Source organism: Taeniopygia guttata, chromosome 9, assembly GCF_048771995.1.
Source record: "Taeniopygia guttata chromosome 9, bTaeGut7.mat, whole genome shotgun sequence".
Classification (NCBI taxonomy): Eukaryota; Metazoa; Chordata; class Aves; order Passeriformes; family Estrildidae; genus Taeniopygia; species Taeniopygia guttata.
The window spans coordinates 12,770,339-12,798,004 of record NC_133034.1 but is presented as its reverse complement, the minus strand read 5'-3'; the positions used below and the strand labels follow the sequence as shown (position 1 = coordinate 12,798,004).

General features: G+C 41.7%; 1 protein-coding gene across 8 annotated transcripts; it reads left to right on the top strand.

Annotated features, from left to right (window-relative positions):
- Positions 1 to 673: 673 nt before the first annotated feature.
- LOC100225048 (phospholipid scramblase family member 5) lies at positions 674 to 27,666 on the top strand. 8 transcript variants are annotated; one of them, XM_072933370.1, is made up of 12 exons: positions 1,070 to 2,264; positions 3,065 to 3,142; positions 3,285 to 3,397; positions 5,335 to 5,411; positions 8,882 to 9,032; positions 11,850 to 12,107; positions 12,862 to 12,992; positions 15,554 to 15,705; positions 19,731 to 19,773; positions 20,647 to 20,867; positions 21,771 to 21,932; positions 22,558 to 23,070. In XM_072933370.1, exons 7-12 carry the CDS (start codon positions 12,980 to 12,982, stop codon positions 22,849 to 22,851), a joined length of 885 nt encoding a protein of 294 aa, XP_072789471.1. In that variant the 5' UTR covers positions 1,070 to 2,264; positions 3,065 to 3,142; positions 3,285 to 3,397; positions 5,335 to 5,411; positions 8,882 to 9,032; positions 11,850 to 12,107; positions 12,862 to 12,979; the 3' UTR covers positions 22,852 to 23,070. The 8 variants fall into 8 exon arrangements, 6 of the variants coding, with proteins under 6 accessions (XP_072789469.1, XP_072789468.1, XP_072789471.1 ...); XM_072933372.1 differs by adding exons at positions 23,528 to 23,610; positions 23,685 to 27,666 and having other exon boundaries at positions 1,078 to 3,397; positions 22,558 to 22,719; XM_072933371.1 differs by adding exons at positions 23,528 to 23,606; positions 23,685 to 27,666 and having other exon boundaries at positions 1,079 to 3,397; positions 22,558 to 22,719.

Genomic DNA, 27,666 nt, shown 5'->3' with positions numbered 1-27,666 from the left:
AGAATCAAATTGTTAGTTTGTTCCTAGAAGTGGTTCAGAAAAATACATTCCACCACAAAATGTTCCTGCCTTTCTCATTATATTATCATTCTTCTCTGGATCACAGTCTACAATAAGCAGTGAATTTATGAATACTAAAAACTTGAAATTTTCTGAACATTCTTAATGATAGTGGCTGATATTTCATTTTTTCCCTTGCAAAACCCAAGCCTCAGTGCCATTTTACAATCTAATATTTAGGTTTTGTCCATTGCTCCTGATTTTTGTTTTGGCAAGCCTTTCTTTGAACAAGGAACTGGGCAGATCTCTTGATACAAGAGGGTATCAAATCTCACCCTGAGAGGCTGGTATTTATTATGAAGTGGTCTAAATATTGTTTGTTAAAACAACCTACAAAATTTGCCTCTTTTTTTCTATATTTCTTTATTAAGGGAACAAGAAGAGAATCTGTTCTTCAATTAACCTTTCCTTGTCAGACTAAAGTTTAAAATAAATTTAGATTCAACGCAAAGTCTGCTAATGAATATCTGCCTTTTTAACCTAAATTTGGGCTAAATCACAGTGATTTCTATGCTTTAAAGGCTTCCTTCTTGCTGCCTGAAAGATAATTCCTGTAAGCAAAAATTATGAGCCAGTTTTGAATTTACCTTTCTTTCTGCTGTTTACAGGATCCTCAAACCTTCCTACTGCAGCAAGCATGCAAAGGTTATAAATTGTGCTTTGGGAGCACCTGTAGCCATGAGAAGTTTACCTTTTCTCTGTGGACACCTGGCACTGGCTGTGGGAGCTGAACTGGGGCACAGACTGGGAAAGGTTTGTGGAAGGCACTGTTTAGAGACCTGGTAGTCTGTGCAACCTGTAGTTGCAATTCCTTTCAAGTAAACAATGAAGGAATACTTTCATGCTGTGCAGAGCCCAGGAGAGTTAAATGACCTTTTTCATCTCTTTTTGGAGGTTAGTCCCTTACTTTGAACATTCACTCAGTAACAGAGTTATGACACTTTACACATTAACTTGCACATTTCAGAGCATGTGAATGGATCTAAATGAAGTTACAGATAAAAACATGCATATCTCATGCTTTGAATGTCCTGAAAAGGACTTTTGAAACAGCAGACTACGTAGAACATATTTTTCTGCATTTATTTCTTACATTAGTGTAAAGACAGGGATTTTGAGAGCGGGATGAATACGACAATAGCAGAACATAATTTTAAATTGATAAATGAGAACAAACCATGGTAACATAATGCCCCCTATGGTTTGTAAGGCAGTATGTACAACAGTTTTGAGGGCAATACTTTCCTACATACCTTCTCTTTGTAGAATCAGAATTATATGTTATGCTCCTGAGCTAGAGAGGAAAAAATACCTGGTTGGATTTTATTAATAAATAGGTCAGACACCTTTAATTTAGATGCTTTAAATCTCCTCCTTTCTGGAGATTGAAAGCACTTGGGATCAGGAGTGTTTCTGAGCGATGCAGAAGCAGCTGAGCTGCTGCCCTGGCTCAGCGGCCGGCTCCGGGTGGGAATGGCCCCGGGAGAGGCGGGCCCGGAGGGGAGCGCTCTGTAATGGAGGGAGCGGCCGCTGGATGGCAACATCCTCCCGCGTGTGGGCCGGGACGGGCACCGGGGACAGGGCCGGGCACCGGGGACAGGGCCCAGCGGGACAGGGCCGGGAACCGGGGACGGGGCCAGGCAACCGGGGACAGGGCCGGGCACCGGGGACAGGGCCCACCCGGACGGGGCCAGGCAACCGGGGACAGGGCCGGGCACCGGGGACAGGGCCCACCCGGACGGGGCCAGGCAACCGGGGACAGGGCCGGGCACCGGGGACAGGGCCCACCCGGACGGGGCCGGGCACCGGGGACAGGGCCCACCGGGACGGGGCCCACCGGGAGAGGGCCGGACAACCGGGGACAGGGCCCGCCGGGCCGGGCCGGGCACCGGGACAGGGCCCACCGGGACGGGGCCGGGCACCGGGGACGGGGCCCACCGGGAGAGGGCCGGGCAACCGGGGCCGGGCACCGGGACAGGGCCGGGCAACCGGGGCCGGGCACCGGGACAGGGCCGGGCAACCGGGGCCGGGCACCGGGGACACGCACATCACGGGGCACGGCTCCGGGACTTGTGCGTGTCAGGCTCTCCCGGCCGTGTGCGGGGTATGCGGCCGAATGCCCGCTGGGCAATTCCCGCGCTGCAGGGCAATTCCCGCGCTGCAGGGTCTCCTTTGGCCTCCTCCAGCAGCGCCGGGCACAACAGGTTTGCAGAGTGGGGATCAGCCCAGCAGGCAATTATGCAGGAGATAATGTGTAAAGTAAATAATGACAGGACACTTTGCTGATAAATAAGGGCTGGGTTTTTACCCTGCTAGCCTAGGTCCCATTTAAAGGCAAGCCTTTCCTCTTGTGCCCTCGGTGCCTTGATGGTCTCGTGGTGCCAGTGAGGGCAGGAGCAGCGCCCCAGAGCAGGAGAGGAGCAAACGTGCCTGTCCAAGCCCCGTCCTGGAGAGTGGTGAAGTGATCCAAGACCAAAACCGGATTAAATCAATTATGCCCACCTTTGAGCTGTGGACTGGGAAAAACCCCAAGGCTGGTTCTCTTTCAGTTCCCACAGAGCTCATAAATTCACTTTTAAGCCTTCCCAGTGAAAAAAGAAACTGATCCTTGTATGGTGGAGAACTCCGGGGGGACCCACGGGTGCCTATCAGTGCACACATAAAGTGAGAAAAAATCCCTGAGGGTTGTTGCGGGACTCCAAGGAGTCCTGGAGCAAATGTGTTCTGAAAACATTCTATGTTCTAGTGAAATGTGTTCTAGTGAAACATTCGAGCAAGTTGGCTTTGTGTCATGTGATGGAGGAGATTTCTCCCAGGCCTAGTGTTTGAAAATTTTGTCTTGGATCATTTTGTGTTTTAAGACTAAATAACCTTGATTACACATTTCTATTTCAGTAATTACTGAAAAAGTCGTGGTTATCATATATTTATGTCTTTGCAACCTGGAGGCTGGGAGGGACAAAGAGGGAGTCACTCACTGGCAATAACTGTTGCACATTTTCAGAACATAATGAAAATTACTTTGGTCTTCTGCTTTTAAGATGGACACCTGCTAGTAAACTGTAGGCATACTGATTAAACAGTAAGTACAATTAGAACTCTGAAAAACCCCAGACATTTCGTTTTGCTGTCAGTTTATGATAATATGATGATGATGATAATAATAATATATAATTATATAATACAGTGATTATTGTGATAACAATCCTCTTGCTGCCTTCCAGGTGCTGCCAAGTCCATACCTGGAGCAGGGAATGCCTCTTCCTCACTCCTTCTGCATTTATGTGTTGGACTGGGACTGAAAATACATTTCACAGCTAAAATTGAGATGGCTAAGGTTGTACAAATGGTAATTTGTTATTTCAGCTACTGGGTCCATGGACACATACAGTTAAAGTTCAAAATCCATGAAAAGACATATTCACAGGGTTTGTGAAAAATGAGAAAGTTTTCCTTCCCTTAATGACAGGGATCTCAAATGAGTTGGGTTGTCAATGGGAGAGCAAGAGGTTATATAGTTTTCCATAATCTATAAAGCTTCTTCAGAATCATGTCATTAGCTTTCCTGTGGTAGAGCACAGCAGAGCTAATAATGCAATTATGGTTCATGTAGTTAAACTATGCTACTGATATTTTTTTTTCCCAGGAGGCCTTCATTTCTGGCAATTCTAATCATCTTCATTGTACAGCTGTATGGATTCCATGTTTCACTCTGAGGGAAATAAAATTGCAAATAAATACCATCCTTCCTAATGTCTCTGTAAATGCCAGATTTAGTAACCATTAACCAAATGTTGGAGTTCATAAAATGTAATGTATAGTTCTGTGTGTATATATATATATATATATATGCCACACTCATATACTAGTCACCAGAACGAACTATTGTGCCGGAATAAACAAGAGTAGAATTTCTCCCAGTATTTCATTATTCTCATTTCTTGCTGCTATAATTAATACATTTTCTGGTTTTGACATGCTAAGTCTCTCCCTGGCTTTCTCCCTGCCTGTATTCAAATTGTATAATTACTACATTAAAATGGTGTGTGTGTGTGTGTTTAGCAGGAGGGGGATTCTTTTTTTTAACTTCCCATTGTTTTGAACAAATTTGAAACTTGGAGTTCTGTATTTGGTTACCTGATGCTCAAGAAATAGGAGAGCCGGTGAGTCTATTATTAAGCATTAATTTAGTACTCCTATTAATGAAAAATTACTTAAAAAAATCTATCTGTGCCAGTCCCCACTAGAACAAAAATATCAATCCTGAGATATTGAAACACTAATTAAAAAACATAAAATACGGAATAAGGATATTCCCTGCTTCTGTGGTCTCAGTCTTCCATGATTCAGATTCTTCTGAGAAGATAAAATTTTAGAGCAGTGAATCTCTGAAAGCACTGCCCTGTTTTCTTCTGTAGAGGGGAAAGTTTCTCTAAACTTCTATATTTTTCTGAGTAAACTACCAAACACATTACAAAGCCTTTCAAAAAGATGCACAATAAAGTGATGATAAGGCATGTTAATAATTCTGCTGACAATCATCCTTCATGCCTGGGACATAAACAGTAGGAAATAAATACCGTCAATAATTGCTATTAGGCACCTGAAGAAAAAACAAAGATATGAGAGGGACATGCTAATTAGGCTTCCTCGATGGACCACATGGAGATGAAAAGGAGATGAAAATCAAAATAAAGCAAGCAAAGCTGAAGTATTTAGACAGCCTTGCAAGAAGTTGTTGTCTATGACAATGAACTGTCCATGGTTGTAAAGCCCTTAGAGACAATATCTCAGACAGTAGCTGTCATTTTCCTGCATACATCAGAGGCAGGGTAGCACCAGGGTGTCACTTTGGGATCTCGTGGGAAATACAACAGAACTGATCAATCCTAAGGGAGCTGAGATGGGGAGACAGCAGGACCAAATCCCTACCAGAGCATCTTGTTATGGGAAGAAAGCAGCTCCTGCCATTCCCCTCTCTGTGAGTGCTGAGGAGAGAGGAACTGTGCAGCCATGGCAGGTTGGTTAAAGAAGTTCACATGGCTTTTCCATTACAGCACATACTTTTAAGTTGTTCACCTATTTCTACAGATCCTATTCTTGGTAATTGTCTTTCTGTTACACAGTAACTGTCTTGGCTTCTATACATCTGTAAAACATTGAAAATGTTCAGCCTGGGAGTTTGAAAGCAAAATGCTGTCAAGACATACTAATAAGAAAAATTGTGCACACACAACCTCCTAGTGTTCACTTTTGCTCTCATTTGTTTTACAGATGGTGCTAGGTCAAAGAAGCAGCCTGTCTTTGCAGGACAAGCAATTCTGAAGTTCTGAGCAACTCTACATTTTCATGTATGCACAAGTTTTCTCCTTAGCTTTTTTTGCTTACCTAATCACACTGGTGATTTGCTAGTATTTCCCTCTTCTCTCTTATTTCATATAACAGGCAATCTGCAAAGTGATTTGCAGGAATCAAAAATACAAATTTGTTGCTTTCAGGATCAAGAACAAATGGAAAAACTTGTGATTTTGGTTGGTTTTTTACTTTTTAAAATTTTGCCAGTAATTGACCTGTGATACAGGAAGAGAGGAACCAGGGAAAAAAGAATCAGGTTTCCAGATCTGCTTTAAGCAGACTAATGCATGAACATGTCTATAAAAATGAGCGATTGGACCAGTAGTAAAGAGGCTGCTCAGTGCCCACTGAATGGTCCAGGCAAACTGAGGTACAAAACACGTGCTGTGTAGCTTGGTGTCCCAGATAAGTTCCTAGGATTCTATTTGACCCAGTTGGGATGTTAATGGATAACTGTTACTGTATGATTTTTCTGGAAAATCCACAGTAGATAAGGATTGTAATAAATTCCATATGTTTCCCCTATTGGTTATCAATAGGAAATAATATGAAAAATAAAATTACCTGGAATCCTGCAAGGATTACTTAGTGGGCCACTACCACCCCTTCAGTAGGTAGAATGTCTTAAATGCAGTAAATGCATTTTCAAAATTAAAAGAAAACACTAATAGTTGTGCTGTATTATTGGGTAGAATTTCAACACATTGATACTAAATGTAGAAGACAAATTGGATTGAGATTCTTAATTCCTTTTGTTATTTTTTAGGGGATGAAAAGCTTTATCAGAACTAAGCTCATCTAAAACTTATTATTCTTTCAGTATGCTAATTAATAGAGCAGGATCATGGATTTGTTAATTAAAATAAGATACCTCAGGGAAACTGAAATTAATTTTGCTGTCCTAATAGAGTTACCATTATGCCACTAAATCTCATGGATGTCTTATCTAATTCTCTTTTTTTCCTTCCCTCAAAAAGTAAAAAAAATAGTTTTATTTAGTTTGAATTTAGAATCAGAATATTGAATGATGGTTTTCTGAAAATATGGAGAAGATCAATGAATAAGCTTGGATTTCTAAAAGTCTTAGAATGTGGCCTGCATGTGAGTGTCAGGAATGATCCCCTTGTGCTCTAAATGAGCACAGAACTGTTCACCAGGTCTGAGCTGCTCTGTGTAAGCTGTGGAGAGTCACTCCAACAGCCTGCTAGAGTCATGTTGACTTATATTTTCCAGAGATGGAACTAGCAAAACTGAACCATTGGGCAGGCATTGTAATGACTGTTAAAAATCTAAATTGAATGTCTTTGATGGAGGAAGGTGGGATCTGACAGCAGATCCTGTGGTGGGCAGGGTGTGTCCATGCTGGTGATTTAGTTCACAGGGGAGTCTCCTGGTCATCCTCACTTGCTGTGCTGGAGAGTAGTTTTGGCTCAGTCCTGGGGTGTGCAGACTGATTCCTGCTGCTGGGACCAAGCTGTGCTCCAGGAGCACACCAAAAGCTGCCAGTGGAGTTTGGCTGCAGAGCCACCCAAGGGCCAAAGCCCAGAGCTCCTGAGCCCGGGGAGCCCTGGGTGTCTCCTCTCTGTGCAGGTTTGCTGCTGCTGTGCTCTGCTCTTGGGTGAAGCTGCCAGACCTCACCTGGACCTGCCTTGGCAGGAGCTCACACTGCTGACCTGACAGGGGGTGCCAACCTCAATTTCAAAGTTTTTTACTTTTTTACAGAATGAAAAGCACCTGACATATCCTCGGTGTTTTCAGTGACTTTTCAGTACTCTCGCTTCCAATTTAGACATTTCAAAGAGAAAGGGAAAAGGAGAGGGGTAAGTGTGAGAAAAGCATTTTTCTTCTACAGCAAAGCACAATTCTTCTAATTTTGCTTGATGAATTTTCAAAGCCAGCAAAAAAGTTCTCCATCATCACCAAGAGTGTTAATTGCAATTTGTATACAAGACTTCTGTCATTCAATGTACTAGAAGACAGAAATAATCTTACTAATATACCAGTGTATACTGATCACTTTATCCCATTTTATCATAGGCTTAACTGTGTAAAATTTAATTAGGGACAAGCACTACATTTAATTGTTAGGGACTGCTGAGCTGTTGCAGTTTGGTTAGTCCTGTGAAAGCTTCTGACTCCCCAGGAAGAATGTCTGCTGTTTGCTTTCAGCCTGTGGAGTGTTCAGAGGCATTGACTGCATGTAAGGACAGGCAAGATGCAGTTCTGTTACTGTTCAGTTTGTGTTTAATCAGCAGACAGAATTTGAGATGTTTTGCAAATTTCAGTTGAACATGGCAGCTGGTTTCAGGCAAAAGTAAAAATAATAACAGATGAAATGAATTTCAGCTTCTCAAAATAGATTAATGGGAGTTTACTAAAGTAAGCAGAAAAGTATCCTAAAATATCTTTGTTTCCAATGTACAGTCAAATCAAATATACTGTGGACCTCCAGGGTGCCCTTGCCACAGAGAATGTTATTCTTTCTCACACTCAAACCCAATTAATATTAAAGGATATTTATCTGGAGCAGAATAGATCTTCAGGATAGATTCACCTTCAGGATAGATATAACAGATTCCCTCGAAGTGTCGCTTGTTTAGAACAAAATCATTCAGAAGTGAGAGATCGATTTGGAAATTTCTTCATGACCAGTGGAGACTTTTGGTACAGGTTTTGGTGCAAGACATATTCAGGTCTTCCATGCTGCTCCTTCCTGGCCTTATTTTTTGCTTAAATCACATTCTGCTTACATAAATCTTAATGGCCACACTTCCTCTGCTTTTTATTCTAAAACCTGCTTAATGTGATTAAAATTGAAACACTTGGGTCTGGGGATGAATTCAGTTTTTTGTACTAATTGCTTTGTGCAGCTGTTTCAGAACTGGTAGCAAACCAGGATATGCATGAGCTTAGTGACAGTGCCCTGAGCGACTTGAAGGCTGTATTTTCATAAGAACAAGATTTTAGAGATCATTAATAAAAACTTTAAAACTCAGTGCAACGGAAATGTATTTCCAAAAAAAACCAAAAATACCAAAACAAAAAAACCCAAACAAACAAACAAAAAAAAACAACCTTGACAAAACAAAAAGCAAACACACCTGTTCCCCTAAAACCCCTCAAAGAGACAAACCCCATGCCAAAGCCTTCTCTTTCTCCTGTGTGAAGATTTGGTGTGGAAGCTGCGTTATGAATGTCCAGTGGATTTATTTTGCTGACATCTTTATTTAGTTTCTGATCCACATCAATACTTGCTGTGGTAGCATTAAAACCCCTGATATGTATTCAGTACCATGTGCCATCTCTAACCACAGAAGCTCGAAAGGTTTCTCCCCTTACACAACCACTTTGAGATTGCTATTTGGATCCCATTTCTCGCAGCGGAGTTGAATGCAAAATAAAGATCAGGGTGCTGGGGAGCTGCTGTGTGACAGATTGCGTTTCGCTGTTAATTGGTGCCCGACAGGCACCTTGTGTGGCAGCGGGCCGGCAGCGCTGCCTCGGGAGCGGCTCCGCAGCGGCGGCGGGACCCGCCTGCGGAATTCCAGCGGGGCCGCAGGGGAGGAGCTCCGGGAGGCGCACGCTGGAGCAAGACGCCTCACAAACAAAAGTTCAAGGTGAGAACCCTACTAGGTGCTGGCTGATTTAAGAAATTGTTTGGGCTTTATTTTTTTCCTCTCCAGCGCAGAAAGCAATACTGGGTGAAATAATGTAACCTGGGGCTTGTAATTGCACAGGGTCACAGTCTGATAGTTATGATCACTCTCAGCATTTCTCCCTGGGCTAAAGGGAAGACAAGAAAAAGGAAGAAAGGAGGCTATAATATTTCCTATTTTAAAAAATGGCAATAACAATGAATTTTAATGCTGGTCACAATTGATATTTCGAGGAAGGGAAATCTAGAATGCAAACAGTGATTGGTGATGACCCCTCTCAGCAGCAGGGAAGCTCAGCTCTGCCTGGTGGTGCTCAGGTGCATTTCTTGATGGCTGTGTGCTGCTCTGAGCCTGCTGCTGCATGGCACAGGGCATCCCTGGATGCATGGGGCTCAGGAAGGGCAGCTGTGGAGGGGCTGAGCTCCCGTTCCTGAACTTATGGAGATTGTGGGGACAAGGGGAGAGGCAGTTTCTTCTTACCTGGAGGAGTCCGTAGTGGTACAGTGGGGAAAGGGGAGTGCCATCTTCTCCTGCTGAGTACAGGGACAAAGACTTCACACCAGGTTCACAGAGCAGTTTTCTGAACAGCAGGGAGCAGGACGAAAAATCAAACAGCTTTTCCTAATTCTTTGAAATTTGTTACTGTCTTCTGTTTTTCTCTTGTGAAGGTGGTTTTTTTTTTGTGTGAAACCATTGCCATACTCCTCCTGTGGTGCCTGTAGAAAATGGAAGAATGATTAGGCTCCAGAGAAATGGCACCTATGCTGAGCCATATGACATTTTTGCTCTCTTGATCCACCTGGTTGACTATTGCTGCATGCTTTCTGGAGGAAAATCCGTGTTCTGTTTCCGTGCCGAGGACAAGGATGCCTTAGTCCATGGATAAATTTCCTGCAGTAATTTATGTAATAACCATTAACTGCAGTGATGCTTGTACCTCAGCTCAGCAGGGATGGATCTCTGGGCCTTTGTGGACATGGTAGTTATAGAAAAGATGCAATTTTTCTTTAAGGAAAAAAGGAAGGTCCTAGATGTATAAACTCCTTCAGCCAAGCACTGCTTGCCCTGATCTGGATAGGCTCATTGATTTTGATGGATCCATGCTAACTTGTGCCTTCTAAGGTAGCAGGAATATATGTATATAGACTCAATTTCTTATTTTTTTCCTCTTTTTCTTTTAGTTTTTTTAATAGCTGTGACTGTGTTTCAGATGCCCAGCATATTCATGCAGCAGAAGGCAGTGTACTCTGTTTTAGTGCTGAGACTCTGACTGTAGAGTCAATGTAGGCAGTGATACCACTCTCTTCTTCAAGGGGCAGAGGCAGCCAATTCAGTGTCTTGGTGAAATTCTCTTTTGAGTGCTGCTGCTCTGTTTCCTGAAGGCCTTAGAATATGGTTAGAAGTAGCAGTACACAATTCTTTACATGTTTGTCCTCATTTCTTGAGTATTCCTCCTGTGCATATCTAAAGGACACCAAAGAATGGCTGTCTTTGTGCCTGAATAAATATGATTAAGTCTTATGTGGCTGATGTCTTAGTGAGAATGCTTTGAATTATGGCAGCAGCCTATTTGGATCTATATTAGTATTTATTTTTATGAGTATTTATTTTTAAAAAATAGCACACCAAAAATTCAGATTAAAGAAATTATTAAATATGTGGTTTTACTTGTAAGAACTTATGCCAGTGCAAGATTATTGTTTGCAAATCTTTCTGAAATCTACTGATATAATCTACTAAAATGATTGCTTTGGAATAAAACAATAAGAATGGGGTAAAAGGGGATATTGTGAAATATGTGAAAATTTGTGAGAAAAAACCAAAACCACAAAATGTACTTAAAGTTGTATATCTTTCTGTTACCTATTTACTGCAATTTTGCAAATAATATCAGAAAAATTAATTATTTGAGGCAGAACTATTTCAAGGAAATGTTTATTTCATGAGTGGCAGGAAAATGAAACCTGGCTTCTGCAGGGAGGGGGAGCCTGCCTGTGCTGCCAGGGCAGCTCTTGGGCAGAGCCTGTGCAGGGCAGCAGCAGCTCCCAGAGCAGCACAGGCTGTGCCTGAGTCCTCCTCTGGGTCAGTAAATGAATCACTTGGACTTCTTAAAAAACACTTTTCAAATGTTTGAAATGTCTTCTTTCAGTATATTTTTTTAGAGTGTTCTTTTCTTAATGTATTATGATTGTTTTATGCATTGACAGAATTACTGGGACTTTTTTTGCCCTGTAATTCTCTGGGAGGTAAATTAAGTCTTTATTAATTTTTATAGATACATGAGTGCCATCTCATTTGAATTCTCATCTATAATTTTAAAATATAGATTCACTATATTTATCCAGAGCGTTCCCTGCACTTTTTCTTTTTTTAGGCTTTGTGTCTGCTCTCTTGATTAGAGCCTCTGCTCCAAAGAAGCCCATCCTTGACAGGGAGAAAGGAAGCAAAAGCTTTTGGTCATTCTTAATTTTTATTTCCAGTTATGTCAAACTTCCTCCTAATCCAGAAGGATTTGTTCAGTACCCATTTTTCAGTCTTCAAAATCCTTGTCTCTGTCACTTCTCTGGTTGTTTCCAGGTTGAGCACAGCAGGGTCTGGCTCCTGGGCTGGCCTGTGCTTGCCACGGCACCCAGGGAGTTCTCAAGCAGGCAGTGATAAACTCCTGGGAAATTTCATGTAGCCAAATCAGTAAGTAGATCTGAGACTCTTGCATTTGCTACTATAGTCTATAAAAATCAGCTTCTGTATAATTTGGGGTTTTCTGTATTCTTCCTTCAGAGAATCCTCATCTGCATCTTCCTGAGCTGTAAACTCTGGAATTTAATCTGCTCAACCATACTTCAAGACAGATTCATACCAGTGTAACTTGCAGTAGCAAAGAGGACAGAAGATGATCCCCAGCACCTCCCTCTGCTCTGCTGGGCTCTGTGCATAGGCTCTGCCATTCTTGCAGCCATGCATCACAGCTGCCTGCAGATCACATCTGCCTGATGATTTCCACAGCAGCTTGGGCACTCAAGGCAGGAATATGAGCTGGTAAGTGAAGGTTACTCTCCCTTCTTCTCCTCATCTTTTCCTCCCAGCGCAGTGGGGGTGATTATATATGTCACGGTTTTGGACAGTGCTTGTCTAGGGCAAAGCACTGCCAGACTCTTTTATTTCTCCAAATCCAGTTCAAACACCTCGCTGGGATCAGCAGAGCCCTGCATGGTGTGAGTGGTAGGGGGCATGGTGGTGGGGGAATGTACAGGATGATTTTATGGGACTGGGTGTAGGCATGACATCCCTTGGAGGACATCCTCTGGCTAATGTTACATGGATGGAATACAATGAGAAACCCAAGACAGCTTTTTCTGCTTTGTGTGTGGAAAATGTTGACTGGGGTCAGCTGTAGGGAAATCATAGAATCATGGAACGACCTGGGTAGGAAGGGAACCCCCTGATGTGGACAGGCATAGGTTTCCCTAGACCAGGGGGCTTAGAGCTCCATCCAGCCTGGTTTTAAACACTTTTAGGGATGAGCTATCCACAACTTCATTAGCTCCTCTGGATAGCCTGAAGAAGTGGAAACACAAACACTGAACCAAAGCAAGAATCTTTGTATTCTCAGAATAAACAGAGGTGCTGTAAAGCAGGGTTTGAGGTCCAACACGTTCGTTTAGGCGGTGGGTGCACTGCAGCTCTGTCTCTGCGCTGGCTGACCTCCTTTCCCTCCTTGCCCCGGCGGATCGGCGCTGGCTCCGCGGCCGCCGCCCCGGGCGGCTCGGGCAGCGCTCCCGCCGGCCGACAGCGAGGAACAGACACCTTCTGAACTTCGGTGCACGCTGCGAGCCTTTTTTATTTGCGGCAACAAGAAAAGCCTTTTCTTTTAACCCGCTTTCCTTTGAAGAAGTAACTCAGAAAGCTTCATGGCTTCTCAAGGTAAGTGCATCTGTAGACTGTATTTTTAGATCGTGTTTAGAGAAAACTACAGTCTTATGTGTTTCCAGCAATCAGCAGCCTGATGAAATGAGTGTTTCAGGATAAAACCACATCAGTCAAAGCACAGTTGTTTTGTTTTCCTTTAATTTTTCAGCATCCAGCAGGCTCCTAAGGAGACTAAAACCTATAGTAGGATGTTATTTGAATAAAACACATTATAAAATGTTGGCATCTGCATTCAGTCAGAAAATTTAGTGTTGGTATCTTGATGTTTAAACCTGTCAGTACAGGATGCCTGGCAAGAGTGCGTACTGAGCCAAGGGTGCCACTATTTTTGCACAGTTCTTCCGTATTTCACTTTGAAACTACTACATCAGCAAATGCTTTTCACATTCAAAACTGGCCAGAGACCCGATAACTCCATATGAAGAGTAATAATAACTGAATTTAATCAGATTACTCCTCTCTGGGTGTGTCTGTCACGCACTGGCTACAGCAGTAGCCATTGAGTGCGCAGGGCAAAGGGCAAACATCCAGCATTTGACCTAAGCAGCCTTTGCAATTCAGTTTCTCCAGGTTTTCAAATGCTTAAACTAAGCAGAAGGATAGAAATCTCTTTTTCTCCTGAGTGCAACTCCACAGAGGTCACTCTGTTGGCATGTGCAGAGGCAGGTGTTGGCCCAGGGAGTTTCAGCAATGTCTGTCTAGGTTTGCCAAAGTTTTTATCCCTCTTTCTTGCCCTCAAAACACTCAAGACATTCTGCATTAGAGCACTAAAAGGTACACAGGAGCAAGCAGGTTTTACAGCATTATTGTACTCTTGCAATATAGGGGTTTTTGTTTCAAATTTTGTTTTGCTTTAGCCATATAAGAGAAATGTGGTTTTGCATATTTTTTATGTTTATCAGTTAGGAGAAATGGTTGAATATTAATGGTGTGGAATATGGTTTTTAGTATGAAGAAACTTGACAATTCACCTCTTTCAGGAACATGCAACTCTACAAATTGTGTTTTTACAGAATACTCACTGTATCATATGTTAACTTTTAAGGTTCTCCAAGCTAGTAATGAAATGGGAATCATACACAAAAATAGACAAAGTGTCAGACTAGCTCAAATTGTCATTAATATTTAATATATTTACTGTTTGTTTTTTGTATAGCTTAAAATTTGACAGGTAGAACTGCAATTTGTTGTCTTTTTTTCCTCTTTATTATTCAAGAATAACACTAACACTGGGCTACTTCATGGCATTTCATGTAACAACAAGAGTTACGGCAGTAACAGAACCCTGTGAGGTAAAATGATGCAGAAGAGCACATAAAATATTTATTACCTAGTTATACATTTTTAAAAGCCGGCAACAAATTCAAAGGGGTTACTTCTTCCTGTGGTCTCAGACTTTGAAAGAAAGCAGTGGCTGCAAAGACAAATTAAGATCAAAATGTGATTGAATGATGAATCTTTCACAGTGAGTTCAAATAATAAGAAAGGATCTCATTTAAACCCACAACAGCAAAAAAGAGATTCAGACTTAGAGCCAAAATTCCTTCTGGACCTCAAACCCCATTGTGTCTAAGTATTGTCACGGATGAGATAAAAATGATCAGTCTGGGGACTGCTTTCCTGCCAAATCAGAGGGGCTCAGCTCAATACAAGGATTTGCCATTTAGATGGGGAGAGCGTCAGTTTGCTCTTCCTGGTTCCTGCAGAACTAGTGTTGCTGAAGGCCAAGGAACAATGTACCTGGAAATACTAGCAGGAGGTTTTTGGCAGTCCAGTGGTTAAGGTGGTGGCTGTGCTGTGGGAGATGGTGCCTGTGCCTGTGGAGCAGTGTGGGTTTACAGGTAAATGCTCTCGTTACCTTCACAGCACTGGCCAAGTCACCATCACTGTGCCCTAAAGGACTTGTGGTAGCAAACCAGAAAACACAATATAATGATATCTGATCCAGTCATTAAGATAATAATAAATAATACACTATTAGAGACTGTGTAGACTTTGATATCAGGGTTGTAATATCCAGCTTGGGGAATCTGAGATCCCTGGAAAGGTTATCTCTAATTAAGAGAAATTATGGGTGCCCTCAGGATGCTGGGAAACATCTTGCTGGGAGCCAGCCCTCAGCAGCTCAGGGTACACTGGCACACAGGGCAGCTCACAGGGAGCAGAGCTGAGCAGCCTGTGCTGAGGGGCTTCTGGCCACCCTGTGTGTGAGTCCAGGCCAGCTCCAGCCTTGCCACACAGGCTCTGTGCTCACCAGCTGTCAGAGCAGATCAGTTGCCCTCCAAGACCACATCTCCTGATTTACCTTCATCTGCAGTGATTCCTCTTTGCAGTGATTCCCTTTTGCAAATCTTAAGGCAGTTTTATAATCAGTGCTCCATGTGTGGGACATCAGGAGATTCCTTTTGGGTCCTCACTCCTGCCCTGAAGTACTGATACAGTCACATGCAGAATGATGTTCCAGCTTTGATTCAAGAAGCTAGCAGCTCCTTGGTCCTGATGTTTCTGGGTTTTTTGTCTTTTTTTTTTTTTTTTTTTTTCTTTCTTTTCTGCAGAATCTCAGGGACAAACCAAACTAATCTTTAAGGATTACCTCCCTGGCTCTTCTGACATTCCTCAACAGAATACTCCTGTTGAACCAACAAGTCTCTGGAAGCAAACATCACACACTCATAATTTGCCACCTGGTCTGGAGTACCTGAACCAGGTCCTGAATCTTTCTGAATGTTAGAATTGTTATGTTTTCCTTTTATGTTGCTTTGATACCCTGGAGGATGAGGTTGTTTGGGTTTTTCCTCTTGGGGGAGGGGTTGGTTGAGATGGAGAGGCTTTCCTGTTGTTTGACATTACTATGAGATAAGGAACATAGGAGAAAGAAGCTTTTTGTTCACTGCTGCCATTCATTTTATAGAAATTAGATGAGTGTAAGTCTGAGTGGCTACAAACTTGCATTAACTCTGTGTGAGGAAGAAAGTGCTAATGCCTGAGAGAGGAAAATGCTTGAAAATTGAGGCAGAGAAGCAGGTCATAGGTGGGGAAGAAAAATTAATGCTTAAGTCTTCTCCATCCTACTGCTAAACATGAGGCTGTCCCTTTTTCTCTGTGAAACTCTCAGCACCTGGAGCTCAGAGCACTGATGGTCTGCAGCTCTGCTCCAGAAGTTTCATCTTCTGAATATTTTTACCAGGAGGGTCACTCCCTGCTGCTGCTTTGACACTGACTGAGGTTTGCATTTTACATGTGGCTGGATTTTGCCATTCTTACATGCTGAGTAAGGTGTCACATGCCCTGCCTGGCGTGGGCAGGGGCAGAATCAGGCCCCCAGCATAGTCAGATCATGATTCTGATACATCTCTGCTGTGTTTGCATTTGGTGATGCTGGGAAATGTTTACTGCACTCAGGATGTGTATTTTAGACACACATTTCTGCTAGTTTTGTATAGGAGTAGAAATTTGATGTATTTTATATTTGGACTGAGTTAACTAGATAGCTGATGAAATGGGGAGACTCTTCAGAAGCAAGTCTTTCATTTCAAGATGCCTGAGCACAAAATGATATGTGTTGTCAATTACACAAGCATTTGCTTACAGACCGTGGAAGCTACATTTTTTAGTCTAAAAGTGATTGTGATAGTCAGTACTTGGCAGGTTACATATTCAGGCTCCTGTATGAACACAAATTATACCTCAGACAATGTAGGCAAGCAAATACTATCACTCCATTTTATAGAAGCTTTGCATCTGACGTTAAGACAAAAGAGCAGGTCACTCTAAGAGCTACAACTGGAACTGAAGAGCTCATTCATGTTTATTCTTGGCCTGTTGTGCAGCCTTTGCTAACAATTCTCAGTTTTCTCTGCAGTCTGAAAAGTGGGAAGCCGGGGTGCCGTGCTGATGGTTGGCATGTCCCCACAACTCGAGTTTCTGTGTGGTGCAGAACGTTCTGGTGTGTGATGCTGAAGCCATAGTGGCCACGTGGCTAATGAAAGGGGCTCATTCAGGGTAGATGGGAGCATAAAGGGGGTCCCACCAGCAGGGACAGGGCTGCCTGCAGAATGCATGTGGGATTCACAGCTGCTAGGGTGAATCCCTTGGGATTTATCCTCATGGACTAAGAGATTTTCACATAATTAAACGCTTGAATGAAGATGTTTCTAGCAGTACTTGGACATTATTTATGCCACTGGGAAGATTTCTTAAAGACTGTGTTCCATCTGGTGCTGTGTGCACTGGGGAAAGGTGGGTCCAAACTGAAACAAGCACAGAGAGGTGCTACTGGAAGTGCATGGAGAATAGAGAACCTCCTTTAAAACAAGACTCCATCTGTTTTATCTGTAGAATAAAAACAACACTATCGGAGAGGGAACCATACTGAGTGCCTAGGAGAGTAAACAAACTGTGGGAAAGAGACATATTTAATTTATAGAATTACATCACTGGAAGAAAGATTATGTGTGGTTGTGAATAAATACAGAAGAACAAATAGAAATTACGTTCTCCAGCAGGATTGGGCAAGATAACTGACTATATTTGAGAAAGCTGAATGTATTTCTCAATAAGACCATGACATGTTTGACTCTGATACAAGAAACCAAATTTAGTCAGTCTCAGAGAGATCCCTACAGCCTTACGCTAAATAACAACTCAAGGATAGGATGAGAGAATCGGAAACTGTGTCCTGTAGGTAAAGGCCAGCCAGCAACATTTCACTCTGCAGATCCACACCCTGCAGTGAGTTCAGGTGAAGGAACAGTTCTGGTCAGCTGAGGTGCACCAGAGAAGGGCAGAAAACTGCTGCTGCCTCAGCAAACACATCAGCTTTCTATGACCATCACTCTTTAATAACTTCCTACAGAAAAAAGTTACCTAAACCTCATTACTGTCTTCCAGATTACAGCCATAGCTTGAGGAGTAGTTCAGTGTCCATAACAAAAATCAAATTAACCTTTTCCCACAGCAGGAATACACAAGTGAAATATTGGAGAAGAATTTTCTGAGTTCTTCAACTGCATGTTGTGCCACCACTCAGGTTTAACTACTTTTGTCAAAAGCTTCTTTGTTTAGAGTTGGTTAGACTGATCAGATGCCCACAGAACTGAATACTGAGAATTAGCTGTGTATAAGGAATTTTAACATATCTGAGCTCAAGGGGACCAGGCCCTTGTTAAGCCAAAGGGCTTTGGGTGCTTTCAAATGCAAGTGCAGGATTCCCTCAATCCAGAAGTACCCCAATAAAAATGCATCAGAATAATTGCCCTGCAGAAACCAGTGCAAGGCAAAACAAGGATAACAAGCGGTACTGCTGTGTTGTCTCAACATTGTTTATACATTGTGCACAGTACACAAATATACCAAAATCACTCAATGCTTTTAACAATTCAGGGTCATTAATTTTCTTTTCCCTGTGAAAGTCTACATGGGAAAAAGAAATCCATATAAAAATAAATACTAAAATATTAAAATAGCTCTACCATCTTTAACTTTTTTATTCTCTTTCCATCAGCAGAGCCCTTCCCATGAGCTCCAAGAGCTCTCTCATGAGACCCAAACAACAAACAGCAAAGATTCTTGGGGCAATATTTTTACGTCTAAATATTTTTTATTATTTCAATTACTGGCATGCACATTTCTGAGATTAATGAAAGGGATAAAGAAGTTCCTCTTTTTACCAGCTTCTCTTTACAGCCTGAACTAGCTGTGGGAACTGACTAGAAGTGACAAATGTCTGCAACAGTTTGAATACGTACGAGGCAAGATTTATCAATTTTAAAATATCCAGGCTCTGGAGAGCTGTGGCATGGTGCTCCCAGAAGGTCGCTGTGTGCTTTGTGCCTGCAGCTGTGAGTAATGGCAAAACCCTGTGCCAAGCGTTTGCTCATCAGGAATTTCCTGAAAAATTATGGAAAAGAGATTGGTAAAGCCTAAAACTGTCACATAAAACAGGCATAAAAAGTCACATAAAACTGAAAGGTAGACTGAAATTAAATCTTGTTGGTTTTATAATGCTAACAAGTGTTCTCCAAGAAAGAATAATTTAGAGGGACGAAAAGCACAGCAAAACTAGGTATCATGGCAAGCAGGTTTTCTCCTGCATAACCATCTTGTGGGGAAAGACATTTTCAGCCAGTTGAGTGTTTCATTGTTTTGCTCATTCTGGTACCCTGGCATGACCATTTGCCAGATTCAGGGTGCAGGGCTTGTGTTCCTGAGATCAGAGCATTAAAGCTGCTGTGTGCCATCGTTGGCATCCCCTGACTGCCTTGCTGGGCTGCTCCAGCAAGGTCCTTTGGGATGTGGCCACTGCACATTTTGAGCTTGAGCCCAGGCTCATTCACTGCTGCACTGCCATAGTGCCCAGCACCAACCTTGGATTTGGGGTAAGGAGCTTCCATTCTGACAAAGAGAGCAGCAGGAGCAAGAGTGGATTCTGCTTTCTGTTGCTTTTGTCTTCCTTATTCCCCCAGTGAAGATTATTCTTCTCCAAGTGTGTGGGTGAATTACATGGCCACATCACCTAATGTCACATTCTTCAGCCATAATTTCAGAGAGAAATTATAGAGATGGGATATAATTTGAGATACAATGCGATACCCTTCAGGCTCCCAACCTGGGCACCTCTGTAAGGAAAGAAATCTTAATTACAGGGAGATGAGCAATAAAAATAGACACATGACCACTGGCAGCCCCAGACCTATCCAAGACCCACCATCTGATTTATTTTTTTTTAAGCAGCTGGACCGGATAATTATTCATCAGCAAGTGGAGCTTCTGGAAGGTAAGGTGCAATCCTTGTCACCCTTTAACAGTGCTGGAGACTGCTGGAGACATGTGGGTGTCTCCAAAAGGCATCCAAGTCTTGCCCCCAACTCACTGAAGTCACTGTGAACCCTCCTGCTGCCCTTGTGTCAGGCTGTTATGCTGTCATAGGGTGGGGAAGGCTCACTTTATTGTTTGCCTGTTCTGCAGCAAACCACTGAGGGGTGAGTTGTCTCTACAACAGTCCTAAATTCTCTCCCTCAGACACCTCCACCTCAGTGTTATTAAACCTTAACCATCTTTACATGGAAAAATTTATCTAACAATCATTAACATACTATGAGAAACAAAGCAAATGGAGAAACGAAGGTCAGAAAACATAAGAAGCAAAAGATTTTCTAATTATAAAGTTTCTCAGAATTTCAAAGTAATGAACAAGTATTAAATACTGTAAAATTTTACTACCAGTAAAATACTGTAGAATATATTTCTCCTATTCAAAATGGTTTTGGCCTGATTGTCAAATAACCTGCTGGGTGACAGCAGGTCACTATGGTGGGGTAGTCTCAGGATGTTACTTTTCACAGATGATAAAGCCAGAAAAAGCCCAACCCAAAAACTCAGGATCTGGATTCTCTGTTGTGATACATAGTTTAGTGTACAGCAAATCGAAGTCTGAATTAATTCCTTCAACATACAGACCTGGCACTATTATTTCCTTACACTTGTATATTTTCTTTGTGTTACTACTTCAAAACAGTTTTTTAAACAATCTTTGTCATAGACTTCTAGAATAAATGCTCATACATATATATATACATGCACTAATATTATGATAAAGTAATAACAAAGATTATATTAAGTTAGCATTCTACTTGTTTTGCTTTGTTAGCCATACTTGGCACAGAGACCTCCAGCAAATACGAGATAAAAAACCCCTTGGGACAAAGAGTTTACTTTGCGGTGGAAGAGAACGGCTGCTTTGACCGCAAGCTGTGCTCGCCCATCAGGGCGTTCACCATCAGGATCGCGGATAACGCGGGCCGCGAGGTGATCCGAGTCATCCGACCCCTGAGGTGCAACAGCTGCTGCTTCCCCTGCTTCCTGCAGCAGGTGAGGGAACCCCAAACCCCCTGTGTCCCAGCATCTCGCTGTGCAGCTCCTCCAGGGTGGCAGGGAGGAATTCAGGAATTCACAGTCCCCCCAGCCCAGGAACTGCGGGGAGCCCTTTGGGTAGATACAACAAGTTCTGTTCCACGTGTGCCTCCTCCTTTCCATGGGACCTGGCTTTGATGACATCCCACACAAAGATTTGGTGTCTGGTGATGTCTCTCCAATCAAATCAAAAGCACTGCTTACAGTGACACAGGCGGAGATCACCCACTGAACTCCAGCAGGGCGAAGGATGGAAACTCTGTGAAGGCCACGGGGGTCTGTGGGTGCGACTTGGAAGCAGATCTCCGAGGAGGCTGAGCCTTCGGGGCCATATATCTCTGGGAAATGGCAGAACATGGAAGTAAGCTGCTTGGAGTGAAAAATGTGTATCCCGTAGAGCATCGGATCTTTCCTCTTTATTTTTTGACTCTCCTTTATTCAGACATCTTTCTTGTATTATGAAAGCATTTTTCAGGTTAGCTCATCTACTTACCTTCTTAGCACTTATCCTTGTCAGGATTTTTAAAGAAAAGGTCCTTTGGTAGTACAGCTACTTAAAATAAGCTTGTAGGATACTCCCTGAATACAATAATTTTTTGTCCCAGTTCATAGCTTTTATAAAGTCTTTTATTATATGTAAGATGTTGGTTTCTGGTGCAGCTTTTGAATTTCATATTGTCCACTATATTTAACAACACCGTTTGACAGTTCTACAATATCCAGTTCCACGTTTGGTAAAATGATATGTTACTATATTCAGTGGGTATATCTTGTCATTATATTAACAATACACTCTCATGGAAAAATATATTAACATAAAATCAGCTAAAATATTTTTTGTTGTTTTCTTTTGTTTGCTAGTTAGAAGTTCAGTCCCCACCAGGTACAGTAGCTGGGTACGTTGTACAGAATTGGGACCCTTTTCTGCCAAAGTTTACTATACAGAATGAAAGTAAAGAAGATGTGCTAAAAATAATTGGTCCATATGCAACCTGTGGCTGTTTTGAAGATGTTGACTTTGAGGTATGTTTTGTACAAGTGTTAACAATTTAAAAGTTTTACTACTTTGAATAAATTTCTGAGGTGAGAAGGAGAATGGGAGATAGCTGAAGAAACCCTGAAGAGAGTTTTCTGATGTGAACAAAGTGCTTTGACTTAGTTAAGAATCATAAGGGTTTATCAACTTATGAACTCATTAGCCAAATTAGAAGACTCCAGTGGGTATTGTCTGAAAATTCAGTATGCTGTAAGAAACATGCAGATAGATAGTTGGGAAATGCCTGTCCCCTGAGGGGACAGTGGTGCACAGCAGTGGGGCTAGGAGAATATAAAAAACATGAGAGAGGAAAAAACCCACAACTTTATGAAAGAAAGGCAAAACTGGAATAAACTTTCAAGATTGCTTTCTCCCACTTTTTGTCCGCTCTAAAGATGCTGATGTTTCCAAACTTGAGACCCTTTCTTGCGTGTCACTTGTAAAGGGAAATTTGACACTAATAGAACATTGCAGCAATAAGAATAAAAGGAGAACCTGACAGCTATAGCATACTCAGCATGTCAGGACACAGTCATTAATTCTGTGGAGATGTCATCAGTGTGCACTTGATTTGTTTACATTTATGTCTGCTCCTGTTTTTCCTTTGTGCAGGTAAAAGCTCTCAATGAGATGACAACGATTGGCAAAATTTCCAAGTATTGGTCTGGATTTGTCAACAACGTCTTCACCAACACCGCCAACTTTGGGATCCAGGTCCCTGTGGATCTCGACGTGAGGATCAAGGCAGTCATGATTGGTGCTTGTTTCCTCATTGTAAGTGTGCAAGGTGGACAGGCAGACCTATACAGATGTGCAGGCCAGGGCCAAAGGGGCCCTTGCTGTCAGCTGAGAGCTGCAAAAGTGCAAACCCAATATCTAAAAGATAAATTAGCTAAAACGGTTTAATTTTTATATCTGCTTTTTTTTTAATGTTCCTAAATTTTTGTTTATTAAACTGTTTAAAGAGCATTACACATGCAGTTCAATATTTTGTAGGGCAGAATCAAATCTCAACATACATGTCAAACCTGCCAAACTCCTCCACACACGTTATTGTGTTTGACCAAGTGTATGGACCAAAAAAAAAAAAAAAAAGTTACGTCAAAAATTCTCCCGTGAAGATAACCATAAGAACTATATGAGAAGAAGAATACTCAGTAGTAGGGGTAAAGAGAAGTGAAGATGCATGTTTTCTATGTTGTCTAGAATTAGAAATTGATATTTGCTGTGTAACTCTTTTGCCAACATAATTGTGTTAACATGAAATGGTTTAAAAATCATCTGTGATACTTACATCAGAGGCTATAAACCAAAATTATAATACAATTTAAATTATTCACTGAAAAGTGTTTGCTTTAAAATTCCAACAACAATTTAGAAATTTTGCTTTTATTAGGATAGAAATGATAGTTAAGATTTTTGGATTGTCCCCTCCAAAACCCCTGTTTCTCAGTGGCAGTGATAAAAAGTGATTGGCTAATATAAATACTTTATGTGACAAAAGCCTACAAGTAAGGCTTTTGATAGTAATTTTTGCATTTTTTTGCCTTTCATATCTAATTCACAGTTTGTTTATTTGTAGGACTTAATGTTCTTTGAAAATTCTTTGGATGGATTATAACAAGATGACAGAAACAATGAAATATGCAGAATGTGTTTCAGTAGGTAAAAATGAACATAAATTGATCTTCTTGCTTTGAAGGCTTATACATTTCTAATTCTTTTTCATTTTCTTCCAGAAATCGCTTGAGCTTTGGACATGATTTTGAACTGTAAAAATCCTTGTTCCTTATATGAAAAGACAGGGAGCTAATTATGATGTTTATTAAAAAATGTCTCATGTAAATAATTTCTCACTTATATTTTATATGTGCTGTAACTAAACACATACTTTTCACACAGAGCACTGTTGCTTTGGAACAGTGCTATTCTCTTCTTTCTCTTTTGATGTTCCTGCATGGGAAATCATGAAAGATTAGATGAAGGCTTATAGCATCACTGATGAAAGTCTATGTTTAGAGAAGCCTTTGATGTTTTGCAAGCGCTGGTACCAGTTACTAACCACATGAGGGTGTGTTCTGGGGGTTTTGCTTTTTTATAATTTTAGAAGTAATTTTCTGATTTGCTATTTAATTAATAGTAGCAAACTGATTTGAAAGTAACAAATATAAAGACATACCCGATGGGAAGTTCAAGATGTAATGTGTTTCAGTGAGTTGGAAGAATGGATGTTATGTTTGATAGTAAATTAATTTTGTGACAAAGATTGTTTTAATGAGTGGCAGCCAGAAATTAGGCTTTCAGCCCTAGACTTGGGAATGTAAGTTCTATTCTGAAAATCTGGTCTTCCACTATTTGCACTGAAGGCAGACCATAGATAAAGTTTGAGCGATGGTCCTCTGTGTACTGGAGGCTCCCGAATCACTTCCCTTTGTACTAGCCAGTGCTAAGAATCCTTGCTGCCATCTACTCACAGCTTTCCTGAAAAGATTTGTTCCTCTTTGTAATATCTGGTGGCTGATAATTTTTCATTCAGACTTGCCTGAGGCCATCCTAGAATAGAGTTATTCTTTTCCTTTGGCAAGCTCAGATATTTTCTATGATGGCTGTGCAGAATGAGCTTTTTGCAGTTCAGCAGTTTCACATGGTTGTTCATTCCTGCAGCCACACCTCATCATACTGTTCCCAAACATTTCCACCAACTTTTGCTAATACAAACTTTCTTTTGTAGGAATGATATGTATGCAAGAGATAAACAGATTTTTTTGTCGTTGCAAATTATTTGCTGAATGAGCTTGCTTACGCCTCTGAAAAACTCCCTTCAAGTGGCAAACCAGTACCATAAAATATTGGTGGCAAACCCAATTCCTCTTGTAGTCATCAGTCAAGTTTCTAAGGGGAATATTTTACAAATCACTAGAAATGCTGGATTTTTTTTTTTTTTTAGTGCCAACCAGTAATTCAATTCTTGAAAACAACCAACACATCAACGGAAAGAGAGGAGATAATGAATAATTCATAAAAATGAAAAAGAGCTAAATTTATCAGGTGATTACTTCTCAACAAATATTTAGACTAATTTTAAATTAATGTTCATGGATATGAATTCAAACACAGTGAAGTCAGGAAGTTGCAACTAACGTTCCCATAGTGAAATTAACTCAGGAATGCTTATAGATTTAAACAGTATGTTTTAGATTATATACCACACTTAGGTATTTATACAGATTTACATATGTCTTGGAAATAATTGTGGTTAACAAGCTCTGACAATCATCATTATCTGTTAACCATTTCACTTCTGGCTCTCGCTGTGCCTCGTAGCGGTGCAATCAGGCTGCAGGAGCTGGGAGCTCGCAGGGAACCGCTGCTGCCGCCTTTCCCAGGAGGAACAGCCTGGGAGCTTCGTGGGCAGGAAGCTCCCTCCTGTGGAAATCCCGGAATTTGCAGAGGAACACAGGATTTGCAGAGGAACACAGGATTTGCAGAGGAACACAGGGTTTGCAGAGGAACACAGGGTTTGCAGAGGAACACAGGGTTTGCAGAGGAACACAGGATTTGCAGAGGAACACAGGATTTGCAGAGGAACACAGGGTTTGCAGAGGAACACAGGGTTTGCAGAGGAACACAGGATTTGCAGAGGAACACAGGATTTGCAGAGGAACACAGGGTTTGCAGAGGAACACAGGGTTTGCAGAGGAACACAGGATTTGCAGAGGAACACAGGATGCTTTTTGCTGTTCTCGCTGATCTCACACTGGTGTCGTTCTGTCAAATGCAGCTCCCACGTGCCTGACTGTAGACTTAGGAAAAGAACCAGATTATTTTTTTCTCTTTAAATCCCTTTGCCATCTTAGACAAAGTCACCGCTCTTGTAGCGCATAATCTTGGCTCTGTTCACTGTTGCTGAGCTGTGTGTGTCTGAACACTGGACTATATTCAGTGCCTTAAGATCAGCAGGATCCCCATCTATATTCCACTTTTCTCCTGCAATTTCCAGTGTTCTTTTGGCCCCTAACAAGCCAAAGATGTCTCTAAGCAAATGTCCAGCCTTATTGAAGTCAACACAAAATAAGGTTTTATTTACCCTCAGGGCTGAGTTTGGGTGTGAGTGTCCATGTATATACCTTGTAGGTAAGCAATAGGTGCATATAATTTTCAGTTAATTTCAACCAGGTGATAACATTGGATTTCTTGCACTTAGTGACTTTGTTGTTGGTTTTTGTTTTATACAAAGGTTTTCTTCTGTTAATATGTATGTATATGAGTATATTGAATGCCTCTGTTTACACTCAGAGGCAGCTTCTGGGACATACAAGGGCAGGTTCATCCCCTGGACAAAAGAAGCAGTGGGGCTGGGATAGCTCTTGGTGCTTACAACTCCCTCAGCAGCCTGCTTGACCTCTGTGCCACCCTTCTGCATCCTGCTGGAAATGCAGTGTCAATGCCAGTGCTTTTCCAGATGGGAGGTCACTCAGCTAAACCACAGTTGCCACACAGGGCAGATATCCACCCTCAGCAGAGTTTATGGATTCTGCATGATATTGCTAAGGAAGAGCTGATGTGTTCTAAGATCTTAATAACCTGCAGCTCTAAACAATTACTCTTTTTTATTAGGAATGTGTTTCATGTTATGGGAGCTACTTTTCACAGTTCCCCCATGGGCTAGGAGTGGCTCCCAAAGGAGAATTCAGAATCTCCCAAAGGGTCACAAGGTTTTTCTAAAGCAAATTTATGTCCTGGATATCATCTAGAAAGAAATGAGATTGCTCTAAAGAAACAGAAATTGTTGTTAATCCAGCTAAGCAAATACTTCTGATCAGTAGCCAAACTGTAAGTCTGTGTAGCTCACACTCCTTGTGTTCAGTAGATGGCAGCAACAGTTCATTATGACAATATTTAGCCTTTCACACATCATAAGCTGTACCCAGGATGCTGATGGAAGTTCAGCATACCTTTAACCTCTAATTAACTTCCACTGTTAACTGAAGGATTTTATTTTCTCTGTCTGATATTAAACCTTTGCACAACAGTGGATTATCTTTATTGCCTGCAATTTACAGCTAACTATTGATTATTTTATAAGATCTGGTCAGGGCATGGGCAGAATAGAGTCCCCACAAAGTGAGCACCTCTGGCCAGTACCCAACCTAGTTTTTTACACCTGGAGCATCTCTCCAGCTTCTGCAGGTGGACAGAGGACACTCCCCACCTTCTGCAGAAACAGAAGGTGCCATGTGTAAAGGAGAATGCTGTGTGGTGCTGTACCTAAAGAGGAGAAGGTTTCTATGGTAAAAGGTCATGTCATGATGGTCTGTCATGGTGTGCTGGGGCAGTGGGGGGAAATCCCCTGTAGTGCAACAGAGGGAAGAAATTTCCTATAGTGCCACAGAGGGGGAAATCCCCTGTAGTGCCACAAACCCAGGTGGCACCAGCACGTGGGGAGGAGCTGGTTTGCCTGTGGGAAGATCAGACATTTCCTGTATGAGAGTGAAGACACCGAGTTGCTGTAAATTCTGAGATTCTTTGGTTGTCTGAAAATTTGGTGGATGCAAAAGTACTTCTCTTCATAGACTTTGCTGTCTGGTCTGTATTAAAAAAATATATACTTTTTGTCTCAATTTGGCTATTTGTTGGATTAGATAAACCTGGAAATGGTCCAAAATGCACCTTTTCTAATAGAGTTGTCTAAGTGAAGCTGTTTGGAAAAAAAAAATAAAA